This window comes from Dendrobium catenatum, unplaced genomic scaffold (assembly GCF_001605985.2).
Source record: "Dendrobium catenatum unplaced genomic scaffold, ASM160598v2 fragScaff_scaffold_1103, whole genome shotgun sequence".
NCBI lineage: Eukaryota > Viridiplantae > Streptophyta > Magnoliopsida > Asparagales > Orchidaceae > Dendrobium > Dendrobium catenatum.
This window is the reverse complement of record NW_021319565.1, coordinates 146,096-163,827: the sequence shown is the minus strand read 5'-3', so window position 1 is coordinate 163,827 and position 17,732 is coordinate 146,096. Positions and strand designations below refer to the sequence as shown.

General features: G+C 35.8%; 1 protein-coding gene across 4 annotated transcripts in view; it reads left to right on the top strand.

Annotated features, from left to right (window-relative positions):
* LOC110108549 (nuclear pore complex protein NUP205) overlaps window positions 1-17,732 on the top strand; it is a 105,071-nt gene that overhangs the window by 16,041 nt on the left and 71,298 nt on the right. For 3 of the 4 annotated variants that reach the window (XM_020839232.2, XM_028698527.1, XM_028698526.1), the window contains exons 10-17: window positions 1,215-1,304; window positions 9,629-9,781; window positions 10,748-10,864; window positions 11,880-12,086; window positions 13,771-13,872; window positions 13,952-14,095; window positions 16,584-16,714; window positions 16,824-16,943. In XM_020839232.2, the coding sequence (XP_020694891.1) occupies window positions 1,215-1,304; window positions 9,629-9,781; window positions 10,748-10,864; window positions 11,880-12,086; window positions 13,771-13,872; window positions 13,952-14,095; window positions 16,584-16,714; window positions 16,824-16,943 (1,064 nt within the window). The remainder of the gene's footprint in view (window positions 1-1,214; window positions 1,305-9,628; window positions 9,782-10,747; window positions 10,865-11,879; window positions 12,087-13,770; window positions 13,873-13,951; window positions 14,096-16,583; window positions 16,715-16,823; window positions 16,944-17,732) is intronic. The other variant, XM_028698528.1, reaches the window with a different exon arrangement.

Below are 17,732 nucleotides of genomic sequence, written 5' to 3'. Positions count from 1 at the left end.
TTCCTACTAAATTAAAAAAAAAATTGTTCTTTTGAATTTATTTTTCCACCAACCAAAGCAACCTTGATTATTTCAAAACCTTTTTATTCACTTATTGTATTTGAAGTACACATTCTAAATTCTTGCAGCAACCAAATGTTTCTCAATGAAACTTGTAGCTTTTGTTTTGTTATTAATACGACAAATACTGTTCATTTTCTTCCTACCAAATTAAATAAATGATCTTTTGAATTTATTTTACAACAATCCAAAACAACCTTGATTATTTCAAATCCTTTTTATTCACTTATTGTATTTGAAGTACTCATATATTCTAAATGCTTGCAGAAACCAAATGGTTTCGTAATGAAACTTGTAGTTTTTGTAGTTGTTGATTAAATTGCCTCCATTCATATCTCACGATTGTTTGTGAAGCAACTTGTGATGCTGTTGAGCTAGCCAACGTCCTTATGTTACTGCCAAAACCATCTACCCAATTGCTATCCTGGTGTCCCCTTCGACACCAATGTCCCAACTGACACATAACCATCAGTTGTATCATTGTCGACCCAGTCCACAATCATTAGATAAAATAATTTAGAGATTTATCTTCTTTTTGAGCCTGGCTTCTTGTTTAATACATAAAATGTTTGCTGCATAGTAGTGGCCCTCTATATGGTTCTCGTTGAATTCAACAACCTGCAACCCTAAAATAATGCCTTGCCGTCAGCACATCAAGCTAGCCTGCAGTCTGCCCCCTAGTTGGTCCACGCCAGTTGCTGTTGCCAATTTCAGCTTCCTGCAGTCTGCCTCCCAACTGTCATGTCCTTTGATTGCCATCTCCTTGATCTATGTGATCATTTTTGCCTTCTCATTTATTTATAGGCTGTCCAATCTTAGTTAATTTTCGTTGCTAAATTAGTTTCTCCAATTCTTGTCATAATTTAACTCATTATTTAGTTTGTTTTGTTTACTGAGCAATTTTTTAAGGATGATGGTAGCTGTTTTGATCCTATTTTGTTGTGTCAGTTTTTTGTGGTTATTTAGAATCAGCAATTTGAAATCTACAATGTCCATGAGGGCAACCGCTAAATAACACCTTTAAAAATAAGTGGTCATTTGCAGTTGGTATTTAGTTTAAGTTTTAATTGTTTTGCATCTTTCTGTTTGTTAAATCTTGTTTTGCCTAGTGTCTATTGTGATAGCAGTCTTTTTATCAATTCATTTATGCACAGAATGAAGATGAAGATATCGTTTATGTGTATGATGGGTACATGCACAAACTGATGATGTGCTTTCTTTCCCACCCATTTACCAGAGCCAAGGTTTGTTTGATTGATCTACACAATTTTTTGTTCTTGATCAAGCTGAAATTTATTCCTTCAAAATTTATCATTCTCTCAAAGCCTACTATATTTTTCTTAGAATCAAGTATACCGTTAATTTGTATGTTTTCTTGACTGAGAACAGTTATTGTTTAGTTTGGCAGTATGATATCAAACTGTTTCATAGTTACTGCCTTTTCTTTCTTTCAATTTTGGGCCAGAACGTTGTAGATAACTTGCAAACGGTAGGTGCCTTATAGGCTTTAGAGTCCAGCATATCCGCACATATGAATTTCTGGCTTGATATCTTGACTTGTTTTTTTTTTTGGGTTTGCTTTCTATCAAATAAGAAAATATTCTTTTCCAGTTTCAACAAGAAAGTTTCTAGCTCTATTAATTATGGCAGAACGAGTTTACTCAGATATATTTATATGAGTTTGCATTCTTTTCATTTATTGTGGCAATTGCATGATTTAGTTACTTATATTTTGGCGGTACAATTCAATTTGGGTGATTGGGTCGATTCCAATAAATGCAAAGTAAGTTCAGTGGAAAAACAGTGCAATACATCCTAACCTGACTAAATATGTATTTGTTTATTTATTTACTTGGTGCATGAATGCAAAAACACTTAGCAAGGTGTTTACCATATAAAGATAGAAAAAAGAGAAAAAATGATATAAACATACTTGTCAATGGTACCTCACATCATGCTAGTTAAAACTTTGTTTAAAATACTGTTTATTTTTTGTTTAGATCATTAATTTATATTGTGTCTGATGAGGACATCGACAGACGTTTTCGACGAGTATATCAGTGCAGGAGTCTCAGATCGATGGCTACGATCCACAACTTTTATTTTGATGCTTAGTCTTTATTTTGATGTTTTATGTATTAATTACTATTTACGGTTGTACCATTTCTTTTGAGTCTGCTTGAGTTGTAGCCCCAGGGGCATTTGAGTCATTGTATTTTTATTTTCTTAGGCCTATATATTGTGGCCTCCTCTATTGTATCGGATGATGAATTATGAATGAAATTTCAAATTTCTTACTTGATCTCTAAGTGAGTTCTTGAGAGGAGAAACTCTAGGTGGGTGAAAGCAATACCCGTCAACCTTCGGAGGATTCCAATGTTTGCGGCCCCAATCTTTTCTTTTTTTCTTTTTCCTCTCCTTCCACCTCCTCTCCTAGCCACCTACCTGCCGGCCTCCCAAAACCCCCATCCCCTTTCCCTCTTCCCAAAATCGAACCCCACCACCAATCCGCCTCACCCTTGTGCCGCCGGCCTCCCCTCACCCGTCCACCACCGACCCCCCCAACAAACCCCTCACCGCCGACTTCCCCCCAAGCTCCACTAGCCGCCGGCCCTCCTTCCATTACCTAGGAATTTTGAATTTCAAAATTCAAAATCATCCTTAGTTTCTTTCCTAAATTACATCCCTATTAGTTTGGAAAGTTGCCTCATTTAGATTCAAATTTAAATTTGAATTATAAAGCTTTCCCTATTAATAACTTATATTAGGAAACATCCTAAACACATTGAAATCTGAAATCAATTTCAGATTTAATGACAATCCCCAATTAAATCTTTCTTGGGCCCACATATTAAATATAAACACCTCAAATCCCCCCCTATATGTCCGACCCCTTCTCGAGCCCCTTTTTCTCTCCAATTCGCCACCTAGACCCTCATTAAATACCCATTAAACTTCACTTTGCTGCCGCCCCAATCAAGCCCCCATTTTGAATTAATTTGAATCCCAAATTAATGTTTCCCTCCCTCTAAATCTGAGAATTAATTTCAGATTTTGACCTAGGCCTATCTAATTCACCCCTCTCCTAAAACCGGCCCACCTTCCCCCTCTCACCCACAGCTGATCCTCTCTCCCCCAAACCGCCATCCCTCCCTCTCTCCTTACCACCTCAATTATCCTCTCCCCCTCTCCCTCTCAAGGCAAGTATGTATATGATGTAGAACGAGGGGGGGGGGGAGGGGGGGGGGGGGGGGTCATATGAATTTCGAATTCCAGGGGGAAGGAAAACTGTCAGCATGCATGAGTTTGGGGAGTGGATTGGTGGAGTTAATGCTCTCATGAATTGAATTTTAGTTTTAAAAAGAGAGATAATTACTCCAATTTAATTTGAAATTGATTGGGATTTATTTAAGGGGTTTTCTAATTTAACCCTAGATATTTAGGAAAGAATTTGAAATTTGAATTTGAATTCAAATCAGATTGATTCTCTTTCCAAAATTATCTAGAATATTTTAGGAAAGTAGGCTATCAAAGCGAGATTGGCTCCAATCAAGAGAAAGAGGGGTTAATGGCCTTAATTGGTGGGAAGAGGAATTAATTGAGGAGAGTATGAAAAGGGGAGGGGACAACCATGGGTGGAGGGAAAGATAATGTCCGCATTCGATGTATCTGGATCAAGCATTTAATGGGATTGGAGGAATTAAATATGAAATTAATTTCAGATTAGGAGTAATTGGAGGAGGCTCCCTAATGTAGAATTTATTAAATTGGAAATGTTTTGAAATTTAAATTTATTTGAATTCAAAATTGAATGATTTTCCAAATTAACAAAATCTAATTTAGGAAGGTAATCAAGAGGTAGTTTAGATGGATTTGAAATTCAAAATAGATTAATTTGAATTTAAAATCTTTTCAAATTAATGGCAACCTAAATAAGGAAAGAGGGATTTTTGGAGGGAAGTGGGGCTAGGGAAGGAGGTAGTCGCGGGTGGGTTGAACCATGGTGGATCTCGGCCTAGGGGAAGAGGGAACGGAAAGGTGGCGGTTAGAATTGAAGTTGGGTGCGTTAGTGAAAGGGGTGGCCACAAGGTGACCAACGGCTTGGAGAGGGGGAAAGGGGGAGGTGGCGGTCAGGAAAAATAAGGAGAAACAAAACAAAGAAACAAATGGATAGAACCGTGAGCCCGGACACATCCTGCGGCTGACGGGTGATACGATGCCCTTCACCAAGGGACTTCAAGCCACGAGCTCGGACACATCCTGTGGCTGGTGGAGAGTCTGATTCCCTCCCATAGGGATTTCACGAACGTTCTTCCCAAAGAACAAAAGTGCAAAACACAATTTTTATTATAATTCAATCCTTACATTACATAAGCAATGACCTCTATATATAGGCCTAAGAAACTAAAACAAGGCATATATGCCCCTAGAATTTAAATAAGACGACCCTCTTAAGTAAGGGTAAAAACGAAAAATTCATAATAAAAATAAAAATTATAAATAACAAATTAAGATAAGGTGGAATGATCTCGGTCGCCGATCGTCGTCTCTTCCTTTAGAAATCTTCATGATTGGATGCCGCATCAGTATGGCCGATCCTAAGATCGACCACAACTTGGTGTACAATGCCCAAGGAGAGATAGATATCTTCCAATCTCTTTTCTATGAACCAGATTGGGAGTATGACGACTTGGTGGAACGCTACGTCAACCACATCATTTACTGCCTCGCCGAGACGTTCGAGCTTCAATGACCCAGAACACCTTGGCTCCTTGTCGGAAGATCCTTGAATCCTTCACTGTTGGCTACCTTCCCAACAACATAGCTCCACGGTTCTTTCTTCCTAATGGTGATTTCAAGTCTAGTTTGGAAGATCTTCATCCGCTAAGCCCTAGAACCGTAGAGTGAGAGAACCTTCAAGGTGAAGATCTCATTATTAAATTTCGGATTTATGTTACAAGCTATTATTGTTTCTATTGCCTTTGTATTTGACTAAGAGTGTCTTGGTTAACCTACATGTGTTTCTTTGCTTAAGCAAGTGGAAAACTACGAATCCTTAAAGCTTCCTTTTGTCTTGAAGCATAGTTTTATAACGGTAAACTTTAACAACTTTCTTATTAATTTTCTCGCTAACTTCTGGTAGTTTCACATCAGTATCTTTTATTATTCCCATTAGATTTTATAATAGTGCCCCATGTCAAATCTTTCTCATAAATAATTTACTATCTTCATCTAACTTTTTATTCTGTCTTTCTATTTATTATTGACACTTTTTTTGGGTGTTAGACTTTGACTCAAATAGAGTCGAATCGGCCCAATCAGGCCCGATTAGACCCGGTCAACCCAATCGATTTGAGTCTAATTTTCTCAAATTAACTCAATTGAGCAAATTCAAACACAAATCAGCTCAAATTGATTCAAATTGAGTTCGATTCGAACTCAATTTCAAATCAATTATCCATATCGATCAAATCAAGTTTAATTTGACTTTCCAAATTAAAATATGCATCTAAAGACTTCAATTTCCTTGAAAATGAAACTCCGTGCCGCTATCCTAATGTCCAGGTGCATGATCTCCTCGATTTGGAGCGGATATGGGCGGCTTTAGCAAGAATCGAGCAACAGAAATTTCGTTTGGTGTATAGAGGAAAGTCGAGAGAGTGGGGAGAGGGGATTCTATTGAATTCTCTGCATACTTCCTTTAAGTCGAAAGAGAGCAGAGGCTGTAAGAGGGAGCAAAGCCTCATTCATGTGTGGGCCACTACTATGTAAACATCAATTAACAATGATCATTATGGAGTTGGTAATAAGAAAAAAGCTCTGAGTAATTCTGACTAAAAGCCTCCAAGTATTGGAGTTAGAAATGGATATGAAAGAAAAGTTAGAATGAGATTCTTGGTAAACAGGCAAATAGTTAGCATTAAGTAAAAAGGAGTTAAGCATGTTGAGGCTGAAGACAAAGAATTGAAATTAAAGGAAATTCTCTCCTCCGAAAAGACTACAGTGAAAGATTTGGTTAAAGATAATAACCATGTTAAAGATATCGGTAAAACAAAATCAAGATGGAAGCGTGCTAAGGGCGTGCAAGAGGCTTTTGGACCACATAAGTGTAGGAAATGCTTGGGTAACACAATTGTTGGTTCAAAGATAAAAATTTGGTGGCCAGATAATCAGAGGTTTTATGATGGTATTGTTGATTCTTTTGATCAAAGTACAAGAATACATAAAATTTTGTATGATGGTGATGTAGAGGCACTGCTCTTAAAGAAAGAGCAGTGGGAGTTTATTGAAAGTGAAACAAAGGTGCACGGGGTGCAAGAAAAGGTTGAAACCGATGCTGCATACATTCTTATCAAGGGACTCGATAACTCTACATATTGGAGACTAATTACCAAGCTGGGAATGACTGATATGTATTCTCAGTTTGAGGGGGAGTGTTAAATCTCAGCCGTCTCGTGGCCCTTGATCCCACAACTCCTATGGGAATTCGTGGGAGGCTCACCTGGATCATGTTTCTAAATCTCAATCGTCCCTTGGCCCTTGATCCCACAGAAAATATAAGAATCTGTGGGAGACGCACCTGGTTCATGCCGATCTCCTTTTGTATTTGGGTGGCTGATGTAGGAAGGATTATATTATGACAATTATGCATGATTATGTAGCTATTTGTTTATTTATTAAGATATCTTGTATAGATATATAAATATGAATAGTTTTGTATAATAAAATTAAGCTTATTTCCTCTTAAATTCTCTGAATTTAACAGTTGCCAATGATTGCCCTTCTCATAGTCAAATACAAATCATATAGAGATATTTTTGATGAATTTTTTTTCCTGAATTAACATATCACAAAACTCACTTCTTGATGTAGGCAAGCTTTGGGCTACTGCTACCTCTTGGTTTTGTCCTTGGGCTGCTTGCTGATTTTTGTTTTGGTATGGTGGTTGCTCTCGGGTGAGCCTTGGATTCTTGGTGTTGTGCTTAAAAAATGATGAATTCTACTTGGTGTTAGCTCATAAATGTTGAGCTGAAGTTTAGCTCAATGATTGGGGGATTTATTGCACTTCCTAGCTCATTAATTCAAAAAGGTATGCTATTATGTCTTGGATTCATTTTGGAGTGGACTTTGCCCCTTCTCCTCCCTTTGTCTCTTCGGTTTACTCTTGGCTTTTTTTGTTCCCGTTGCCCCTGGCTAGTTTCCCGTGCTTTGCCCCTTTGTTTCCTGTGCTGGCTGGTTTTTCGAGCTTTGCCCCTTTGTTTCCTGTGCTGGCTGGTTTCCCATGAGCTGCTGGGAGGGGATTTCGATGGCTGCCTCCCTGTTTTCTGTGCAATTTTCCTGCAGCTGTTTTGCCCTGTTTCCTATGCAGATTTAGGTGTTGTTTTGCTGATTTATGTGCAGTTTTTGGGGGCTGTTAGTAGTGTCTTTTGGCCTTCCTCTTCCCCTTAGTTAATTAGTTTTAAATGAAGTTTTAGATGGTTGTTTGGCTCCCCTTTTGTGCCTATATATAGCGAGTTTGTGGCTGTTTTAAAAAGGTAGAATGTTAGAATGTGATTTTTGGAATAGAAAAAAACTTGCAGGTTTGTTGTTTGGAAAAGCTTGCGAGCTTTGTCCAACTTCCCTCCTTTCTTTCTTCTTTGAGAAAGCTTGCGAGCTTGTCTCCATTTCTTTTCGGCTTCTTATCTCTTCTTCTACCCGCAAGAATCCACCCCACTTGTATCTTTCTTCTCAATCCAAGAAAGCAACTTTAGGTGTATTTTTATGTTCTAGTGTTGTTTGTAAGTCAAAGTTGTAAGCGTCCTATAAGCGTCTCTTATAATACTAAAGTTTGTTTTTGTCATAAATTGTCTAATTTGTCTAGTTTTAGTGTAATCTTATATTATCTAGGAAGAGTCTCTTTTGTTAGCAAAAATTTGGGGCCCTCTCCCAAATTTTTGCTTGCATCAATTTAATTGATGCAATAAAAAATTTGGGCCTTCCCAAATTTTTGATTACAAAAAGAAGATTATTCTTATAACTTAGAAGATACACAAAAGAGCACAAAATAGATAAAAAAAAAAATTGTGTGATTGGATAATGAATTGAAATACGAAAAAAAAAAAAAAAAAAAAAAAAACAACTTCACTTTAATATATATAAAGACTTACAAACTTAGACAGTTACAAACGACAAAATAAAGACACTACGACTTTCCTAAAATTGCTTTTTTAGATTAAGAAGAAGGATACAAATGACGTCGGACTTGCGGATAGAAGAAGGAGATTAGGAGCCGAGACGAAACATGAATAACTCACAAGTTATCCTAGAGGAGAATAAGAAGAGGTGAAGGACATAGCTCACAAGCTATTCCGAAGAAAGAAGAAAAACCTCACAGATTTTTTGCTCCAAAAATATCATCATAACTTTTTTTAAAGTTTCAAAACATCTCCTATATATAGGTACAAAAAGGGAAGCCAAACAGCCCAAATATCTCCCATTAAACCCATTAAATTCAAGGAATATAGAAGGCCAAAAGACTGCAAACAGCTGCAGGAAAACTGCACAGAAAACATGAAAAATCCCGTGGAATTCTCCCCCCCCCCCCAAACAGCCACCAAACAGCAGTAAATAAACCTATTAGATTTAGGGAAATGGAAGGCCAACAGCCACATAACCTCAGTCCCCAAACGGCACAGCAAAACAGAGAAGAAAGCCCACGGGAACCAAGCAAAAAAGCCACGGAACCGAGCAGCCAACGGCAGAACCAAGCAGCCAGCGGTAGAACCAAGCAGGAAATTCACAGAACTAAGCAGGCAGCCGCAGAAACCAAAGGGGCAAGGCACACCCAGCAGCCATCCACGGGAACCAAAGGGCCAAGCACGGGAAAACCAGCCGCCATCCACGGGAACCAAAAGGCCAAAATCCACCATAATGAGCTTCCACGAAACTTACATAAATGAGCTAAACTTCAGCTCACTATGAGCTAACCAAGAGCTCGAAATTAATGAGCTAGGAAGTGCAATAAATCCCCCAATCATTTAGCTAAACTTTAGCTCAAACATTTATGAGCTAGAACTAATTAAAATTCCAACATTTTGAGCTCGTTACCAATTAACCAAAGCTCATCCGAGAACACCAGAAGTCCAAGGGTCAAAACAAATTCTCGTCTTGTTTTGACCCCCCCTTTGCATGCATCACTTCCGTAGTTAATCTCTTTTAATAGAGCACCTATTTGAATCTTCAATTTCCATTGATAATCTTCGATTTGGCTAACTCGTTTTTATTGTTGTTTTTTTGTTTAGAGAAACACACATATTCTCTAATCATTTCACATCCTCTTATTCATTACTATTTATTCTAAAAGCTGTTAACTCTAAGTTGTTGGCTGAAGTTGGTGTCTGCATGCTACCTATAATTGGGTTCACACTTGATATGTATATTAGCTTTTCAGGATTTGTATGCCATGATATTATGGATTTTATGGTGATTTGGCCTGATTTATTTAAAAACCAAACTTTTGGCTCCCATCTTTTTTCTAATTTTTATTGGTTGACTAACTTCTGATGCTATCTAAAACGTTATTTATTAGGTGAAAGAAATGAAAGAGAAAGCTATGAGCGCTCTTGATCCTTATATTCAGCCAAGATCAGATGAACCTCTGGATGGTGCTAACCTGCTTCATGCTCCTGTGATTTGTAAGCCATTTGCTTCAATTTTGGAATTGGTCAGTGAAATTTACAGAGTAAGCATCTCCCATTTGTTCTGGTTTGTTAATTCTTATGCTAAATTTGTTCGTGATATATATACATCTATATATATATATATAAGTTAATGTATTGAATCTCATTCATATTGATGGTCATGTTGGATTTAAAAAAGCATGTTATGGATAATGAGATTACCGAACTAAGGATATATAAGCTGCTCTTGTGAAAGAGGCTGCACTCCGGAATGTTTGATTATATTTTGCAGCTATGTTAGTTAAAGTTTTGTATCTCATTCATATGTGTGGTCAGAATGGATTTAAAAAGCATGTTATAGATTATGAGAAGGCAAAGCTGCGGATATATAGGCTGCACTCGTGAAAACTAGCCTTTTTTATTATGTGGCTTTGTATGGCTGATGTAGCTTGCTAACAGGACTTTGGGATATGAGCTGAAATATTCACTTCTATGGTTTCTCTTTCACTTTGGTGGGGTATTATTTAATTGACGCTAGCTATATTGTAATGGCCATTTGGTTTGTGGGATATGCTTGGTTTAGGGATATGCCTCATATTTGGTTTTCTTGGTTTTAATATAATGATTTCATTATCTACTTTGAAGATCGTGCAGATGTTTTCTATTATTTTTGTGCTTCAAATAATAAATCAAATTATAGTTTTCTGATGCATTTTTTTTAGATATTGAACGATATGCTCTGGTGAAACCTTGAGCAGATCTTGATACTTGCTTGGAATTTTTTATTTTTTGAGCTCTAACTTGACTGTTTTTCAATACAGGACTCCCCTTGAAGTTTATGTGATGTGTAAATTTTTTATCTGGACTTTCTGTGTCACGTAATTGATTAGATCATTATGTTCTACTTGTTTTTATAATATTGTAGCTTATTGCTTAATTTGCGCGCTAAACTAGTGTGACCTTTTTTTGGGTAAGCTGTACTTATCTACTTACTAATTGTATCTTGTTGAATATGTTACCTATATCAGAGGCAACCAGAGCTGTTACTTGGAAATGATGATTTATGGACATTTGTTAATTTTGCTGGAGAGGATCATACTAACATACCAACGCTTGTGGCTTTTCTTGGAATGCTGAAAACTTTGGTATGGCATACCCTTTAATACCAGTTTTGATGCATTAACACGATCACGAGCCAAATATGACAAATCTTAAAATATGTGGGCCACAGACCTGGATGATTATTAGTTATACTAAATAATCGAAATAAAATTACGATTCTAGTGTAATAATACTTGAAACATAAATAATAAATCCATGACAATTATTAAAATTTTTAACATATCAGTCTTGATTATGTATAGGTGGGGATGCCCCTTTGCCTCAAAAAGTGAAAAGATACATATTAAATTTTTTCAAAAAATCGCAAAATGAAGGACAAAATTATAAGTTATCCCTCATGTGTTTGCCCTGCCTGACAAGTGAATAAAAGTTTTAAATATTATGTTTTTAGACGGGCCTTCGCCTTTTTTGGCAAGTAACAGTGCCTTTTCAACTGTGTCGAATGTGTTGGCATTCGTCATATGTTATACATTGCATAACTTGAGTTTTAGGAATTTCAAAAGTAACGATTCATCCCAACTTAGTTCATTTTAGTTTAAATTAGGTATGCAAATTAAAGTTTGTGTGGATTTACATACATAACACTTCAATTATATTTACATATTTAACTAGTAAAAGTTCCTATTTACTCAACCATTACACTCCGTTAACTTTTCATCCAAAATGTTGGAGCATGATACTGTCCCTTTTCCTGCTTGTGGTCCCACCCTTGCCTGCTATCCTTTCGAGTTTCGAATACTTGCTATTGGCTGTTGCGTGCACAGGATGCATGACACTTCGCTTGTGCATGCTTCTTTATATTCTTCTTTGTTGTTGTGAGTTTCCCTGCTCCAACAATATTTATGACGGGAATGGCAAAGGGAAGAGAGTGGTATTTTTGAGTTTATTTAGAAATATGGGTGTTATGTGAATAAATATAAATTTTTAGGTGTTAAATATTTACATATGAATGAATAAAGTGTTATGTATATAAACCCCCCTGATTTTTTTTGTCTTTTCTCAATGTCTTATTTACTTGATATTTTTTGGTATTTGTAGGCTTCTACCCAGGAGGGTGCTTCAAAGGTTTTCGAGTTGCTCCAGGGTAAAATGTTCCGGAGAGTTGGTTGGGGTACCTTGTTTGATTGCTTGTCTATTTATGATGAGAGATTTAGGCAATCTCTCCAATCTTCCGGAGCTCCTTTACCTGATATTCAGGAGGGTGATGCACAGGCACTTGTTGCTTATTTGAACGTTCTGCAAAAGGTCCCAAGTCATATTCTATTTTAATGTTTGGCAAACATCTTACTTTCTTGATGCACGGTGAAGCCCAACTTATTCCAGGAGATTATTTACTTGCGGGAAACTCATTAAATAGATTTATTTTGTTGTTGTTACTATTCTTCATATATGATTTTTTCCTACATAAAATTATCTTGAAATTTCAAATTCCATGAATTGTTATGACTGTCTGCTAGCGAAGCATGAAAATAATGTTTCATCTGGCGTCGAAACTGCCCATGTTGATTTTTGGAATAAAGTTCATGCAAATGGCTAGCTTTAATATCTAGTATGTCTACAATTTCTTTATATTATAAAAACTTTTGGTGTTGTAGGATTTAAACTGCTACTTGGAGCCTCAACGGTCGTCTACGACTTCCATCCCAACCGGCAACTTTTCCTTCGACGAAGTTCTTTGGCGCCCTCTCCCTAGTGGTAACTTCTTTCATCTCTTGGATCTTCTATCTCCGCCAAAAGTCCACTACCTCTTGAGTGATACGGCCCCAAGGTGAACTTCTCATTGCTAAACGTTGGGTTTTGTTGTTGTACTTTGCATATTAAATTCGCCTAGAACTTTGAAAGAATCGTTTTGGTTAATCTTGTTTGCAACTCTTTCGCCTAAGCAAAGTTAACGTTTCGACATCTTAACTCAATCTTGCATGATCCCATAAAATTATAAAAGCAAACTTTAACAATTCTCTTTTTAATTTTGAACGTAACTCCTAGTAGTTTTACTTCACATTTGTCTCAAACAACCATATCTTGATCTTATTTATCTTCTCTTATCTACTGATATTCTGTTTGGATAGTGATTATCTAGAATTTGTCTGTGGTTTGGCCTATCTTCCGGAGAAAGGGTAAAATTTTATTGGCTTGTAACCTCAACTTATCTTTAAAATGAAATAATCCAAATAGCTATAATGCATAGAATAGTGTGGGCTTTTGTTTTTAATGCTGATTTCTTGTTGTTTTTTATTACTTATTTGTTTTTTGGAACTGGGCCTCAGCATGAAACTGCATGATGTGCTGAAATTTAAATATTTTTCTTTAATTCACTTAATTTCCATTCAGCATTGGCTTGACTAGTATGGTAGATGACTTTTGTGGAAAATATAATAACGTAATAATGCAAATGATTACTTTGCATATGAGTGCACTTTTCTTTTTATCATTTCCTTATTGTTTCTGTTTCGTAATCACCTCTGTTTCATATTCATCGCTGCTTCTCTTTAGATTAACTGATTAAAGTGCGGTTAGGAGAACCGCCACAATTGATTTTAACGCCTGCAGTCCAAGTTCAAGATCTGAGAAGTTTATTCTCCAATTTTGAGTGGAGCTTTAGCTATTCTGAATGGCTGCGGTCCCGATCTTTGTAAAATGACAGAAATAACCAAAATACTAGATGGGGATTCTAATCTAGTGATGCATTGTCTTATCCTATTGGGAAGTACTTACTAAGATATGTGATTTTCTTGTCGCGTGTTTAACAGCTATTTATTTTATACTTCTTCATCTTTTATTTTTATGGAATGATATGGTTTTTATTTCTCTTTTTCTCTTTTTGTGCTTCTAAAATATGCTTTAAACAGTTAAATTATTTTATTTATTTTTTGCACACAATATGATTTATTGATCATCAATGACAATGCAGATGTGATATTATATGCAGGTAGTAGAAAATGGAGATCCCAATGAAAGGAAGAAGTGGTTTCCAGATATTGAACCCTTATTTAAGCTTCTTAGTTATGAAAATGTACCTCCATATTTGAAGGTTAGTAGTCAAAAGTGTGGAAAATATTAATGTCTGCTTTTGTGGGTCTCGTACCAACATATGCTGCAACTTGGAACAGGGAGCACTCCGTGATGCTATTTCGTCTTTCATTGGAATTTCTCCAGTTTTGAAAGACACTATTTGGAGCTATCTTGAAAAATATGATCTTCCTGTTGTTGTAGGCCCACCTCCTGGGAGTAGTGGGTTTCAGTTCCCATCACAAGTAAGTTTGGTTGTGGTTATTCATATTCTTTTCCTTGTGAATTTGTTTGATATTGTGATAGGAAGTGGATGCCCTTTACGCAAAAATCAGTTGATGAAACACAAAAAATTAGGAAGAAGAATGCCTCAAAATAAATTTTATTGAAAAAAAATCATAATGAGAAGTGTAAGATACAATTGAATGTTCAATTGAAGAGGAAGATCACGCTCTCCGAAGTCCCTAGCCGCCGGCTAGAGCCCAAATAATCTAAGAATAAACTAAATTCTGCAAACTCCAAAACATTCTCCAAAAATTACTCTATTGTTAACCTTAAATAAGCTCTCATAATTCCCTCCCAAATCCGCCACCTTTCCTTAAATAATTCCCTCCTCTCAAATTTGAATTCAAATTACATTTATTTCCCTAATTAATTCCCTCGTAATTGTAATTAAAACTTTCCTAGGCAATCTTCCCTTAATTCCTCATTTTCCTGAAATAATTACTTCTTAGATTTTTGAATTCAAATTATATCTCTTGCTCTAAATAATTTTCTCCCAATTATAATTTAAACATTCATAAATAATTCCCCTTCGATTAAGAACCCTCCTAAACAACTCCCTCTTAATTAAGAGACTTTATAACTCCCTCTTAATTGAGTAGTTGCCTCTTAATTGAGTAGTTGGTGCAATCATGTTTTCTTTCTATGTTTCTATTTTTCTATGTTTTTTATTTTTTCTATGTTTTGGACTCTATGTTTCTTTTTATTTGTATTACCCTATGATGGAAAACAACCCATGATCATGTTTGAGTTTGGTGCTCTTAGGTATCATGTTTGAGTTTGGTGCTCTTAGGTAATTTCTCTCCATTGGTTTTCCACTTATGTTGAATTTGCTTCTTTGTTCCTTGGTAGCTAAATGAGAATTTAATTTTTGAACTGTTTTTCCTTATTGGGCTTGGCCCAATTCTTCCCCTGTTGGCTGGCTGCTTGGTGTTCCCCATGTTTTCCCATTTTCCCTGCTGCTGGCTTTCTCTACGCTGGCTATTTTTCCCCATGCTGTTGTCCCGCTTTCCCTATTGCTGGCCATTTTTCCCCATTTGTTGTCCCCCTGCTGCTAGCTTTCCCTATGTTGGTTGTTTTTCCCAATGCTGTCGCCTATTCGATTTCACCTTGTTGTTTTCCTATACTAAGTGCATTAACTCCTCATTAAATGGTTAACTTGAGAGGCTTCTATTGACTGTTTGGGTGGCATAATTAAGTGAGCAATTTATGACCATTCCCCCCTTCTCCTATATATATGGGCTATTTGCTGTTGGAAGAGGTGGTTGTTATTGTTGCATGTGTAATCACACTAAAACCCGTGGGTTATTTTATTTAGATTGCGAACTATCCTCTTCTACCTTCTTATTTTTTGTCTCTGACTTCTATCTTATTCTTCTCTCCACGGTTCCCATTCCACATATATCTTTCTTCTCGAAGCTTTGATTAGTCGTATGTGTTGCTGTGCCCTTTTATTTGAAGTTGTAAGGTGTGGTTGTGTTTGTTTAAGCTATTGTCAGATACAATAGTTTAGTTTTGTTTGAGAGAGAGAGAGAGAGAGAGAGAGAGAGAGAGAGAGAGAGAGAGAGACCTGCGGGTTTAAATAACTTGCTAGATATTTTCTTCTACCTCCCTGTCTTCTAAAACTTAGTCTCGGACTTCTATATACTTCTTCTCTCTAAGGTTCCCATTCTACCAGTATCATTCTTCTCTAAAACTATTTTAAGTTTTTAAGTTGTGTCGTGTCTTGTTCTATTATAAGATGTAAGTGATGTGATGTTGTGTTGTATTTCTTGTTGTGCTTGTTTAATCTAATGTGAGATATAATAATATTGTTTGTTTCATTTGTGTTTCTTTATGTTTTATGGAGAGGAAGTCTTTTGTTTGCAATCTTAGTTATTTTTAGATTGCACCAGTATTGCTCGAGTTGAGTTGGGTTAATCATCTAGTGCATTGGTTCACTTGCAATCATAAAATTGATGTACTCAATTTGGAGGATCCGCACGCACAACTTGTATTGAAGGAGAGAAAACTTTATTTGCCTCACAAAAATTCTTTTATTCTTTCAACATTAAAAAATGCCATTCAATCAGCCCTTTTTATAAGGAAAGAAATTGGAGGATAGGATGTGAGAGCACTTATCCATATCACAAAAAGTGTGATCATTCTTATATTTATTATACTTAAAAAATAAAATTATATATATAAATCAGGCCCAAAATAGAAATGAGAATAAACAAGCTTGCAAACTCGTTTGGTTCAGTGCGTTGTAGTCTGATTCAACTCCGTTTGATTGCCCTATGAAAATTTAATCTTTTTCATGGCTAAAATAGTTGACGTGTACTGCGTTAATTTGAGTTAATGGTGGCTCATGATATGTTTTATTTATAAATTTATCTTCACACTTATTTCATCGTGACATGTTATTTTGTTGTGAATTATGTTGACTGTGGACTTCTACATATTTTAAAGGTTTATGACATGCAATTTGAGCTGAATGAAGTTGAAGCAAGAAGGGAAAGGTATCCATCAACAATTTCTTTCGTCAATTTGTTAAATGCATTAATTTCACAAGAAAGAGATGTAAGTGACCGAGGCCGAAGGTATGACGATTGAGTTGTGTTTTTTATTTTTATCTTAAGACTTTTCAGTTATTTAATTGGGTAATGTTGAACTCAATGTTTTATGTTTCTTTATTTAAATCTTCACCAGGTTTGTTGGCATCTTTAGATTTGTCTATGATCATGTCTTCAGGCCTTTTCCCCAGAGGGCCTATGCTGATCCTAAAGAAAAATGGCAACTGGTTATTTCTTGCTTGCAACACTTCCACATGTGAGTATAATTATCTGACTAGCAATTTGATTTACTTTTATAGTGAACTGACAAATGTTTGTTGATGAATAATGAATTCGTCTCCAGTTTTCAGGATTATTTCAGATTTCTATTCTCTTTTAAAAATTTTAAACCTCCTATTGTTTTTGGTTTCGAAATTATCATATTTTTGGTTTCAGAGTTCATTTTTCCTAATGGTATTGCCAAAAAATTTATATATTTTCTTATATTTAAAATTTATATTCTGTTTCGAATGTATAACTATTGTTAATGAATGATGCAAAGTTCATTATAAAATCTTATTGTAGCATGGATTGTAAATAATGTGCAGCGTTAATATAGATTTGCCTCTTGTACCCATTGAATTTCTTTTGCTCATCTCTTACATTGATTTATGAAAAGATGTTAAATTGAGTGTAAGGATTAATTTAATAAGACTTTAAATGATATGAAATAAATTGTAATATTAGTTTAAGTCCCATAAATTATAGAAGTGCAAGAAAGGTTATCCATATGTTTTAATCGTCATCCTAGCTGTGTAGATCGACTTTATGATTACTCTTTCATCGATTTCCATTGAATGCTATATCAATGTGCAGTTTAATTTCTCCATTTTTTTTTTCTTTTTTCAAACTTTTCTGATTCTAGCTTTGCTCTTTCCTGATTTCATCTTATTCCTTCATAGTATTATTTTCCCCGCTTCTTCTTATAAAGGTTTAAACCATATAAGCTTTTTTCTCTCTTCTTTTTTTTAGTAAGTGTTATTCCTAACAACTCTTTTATCATATT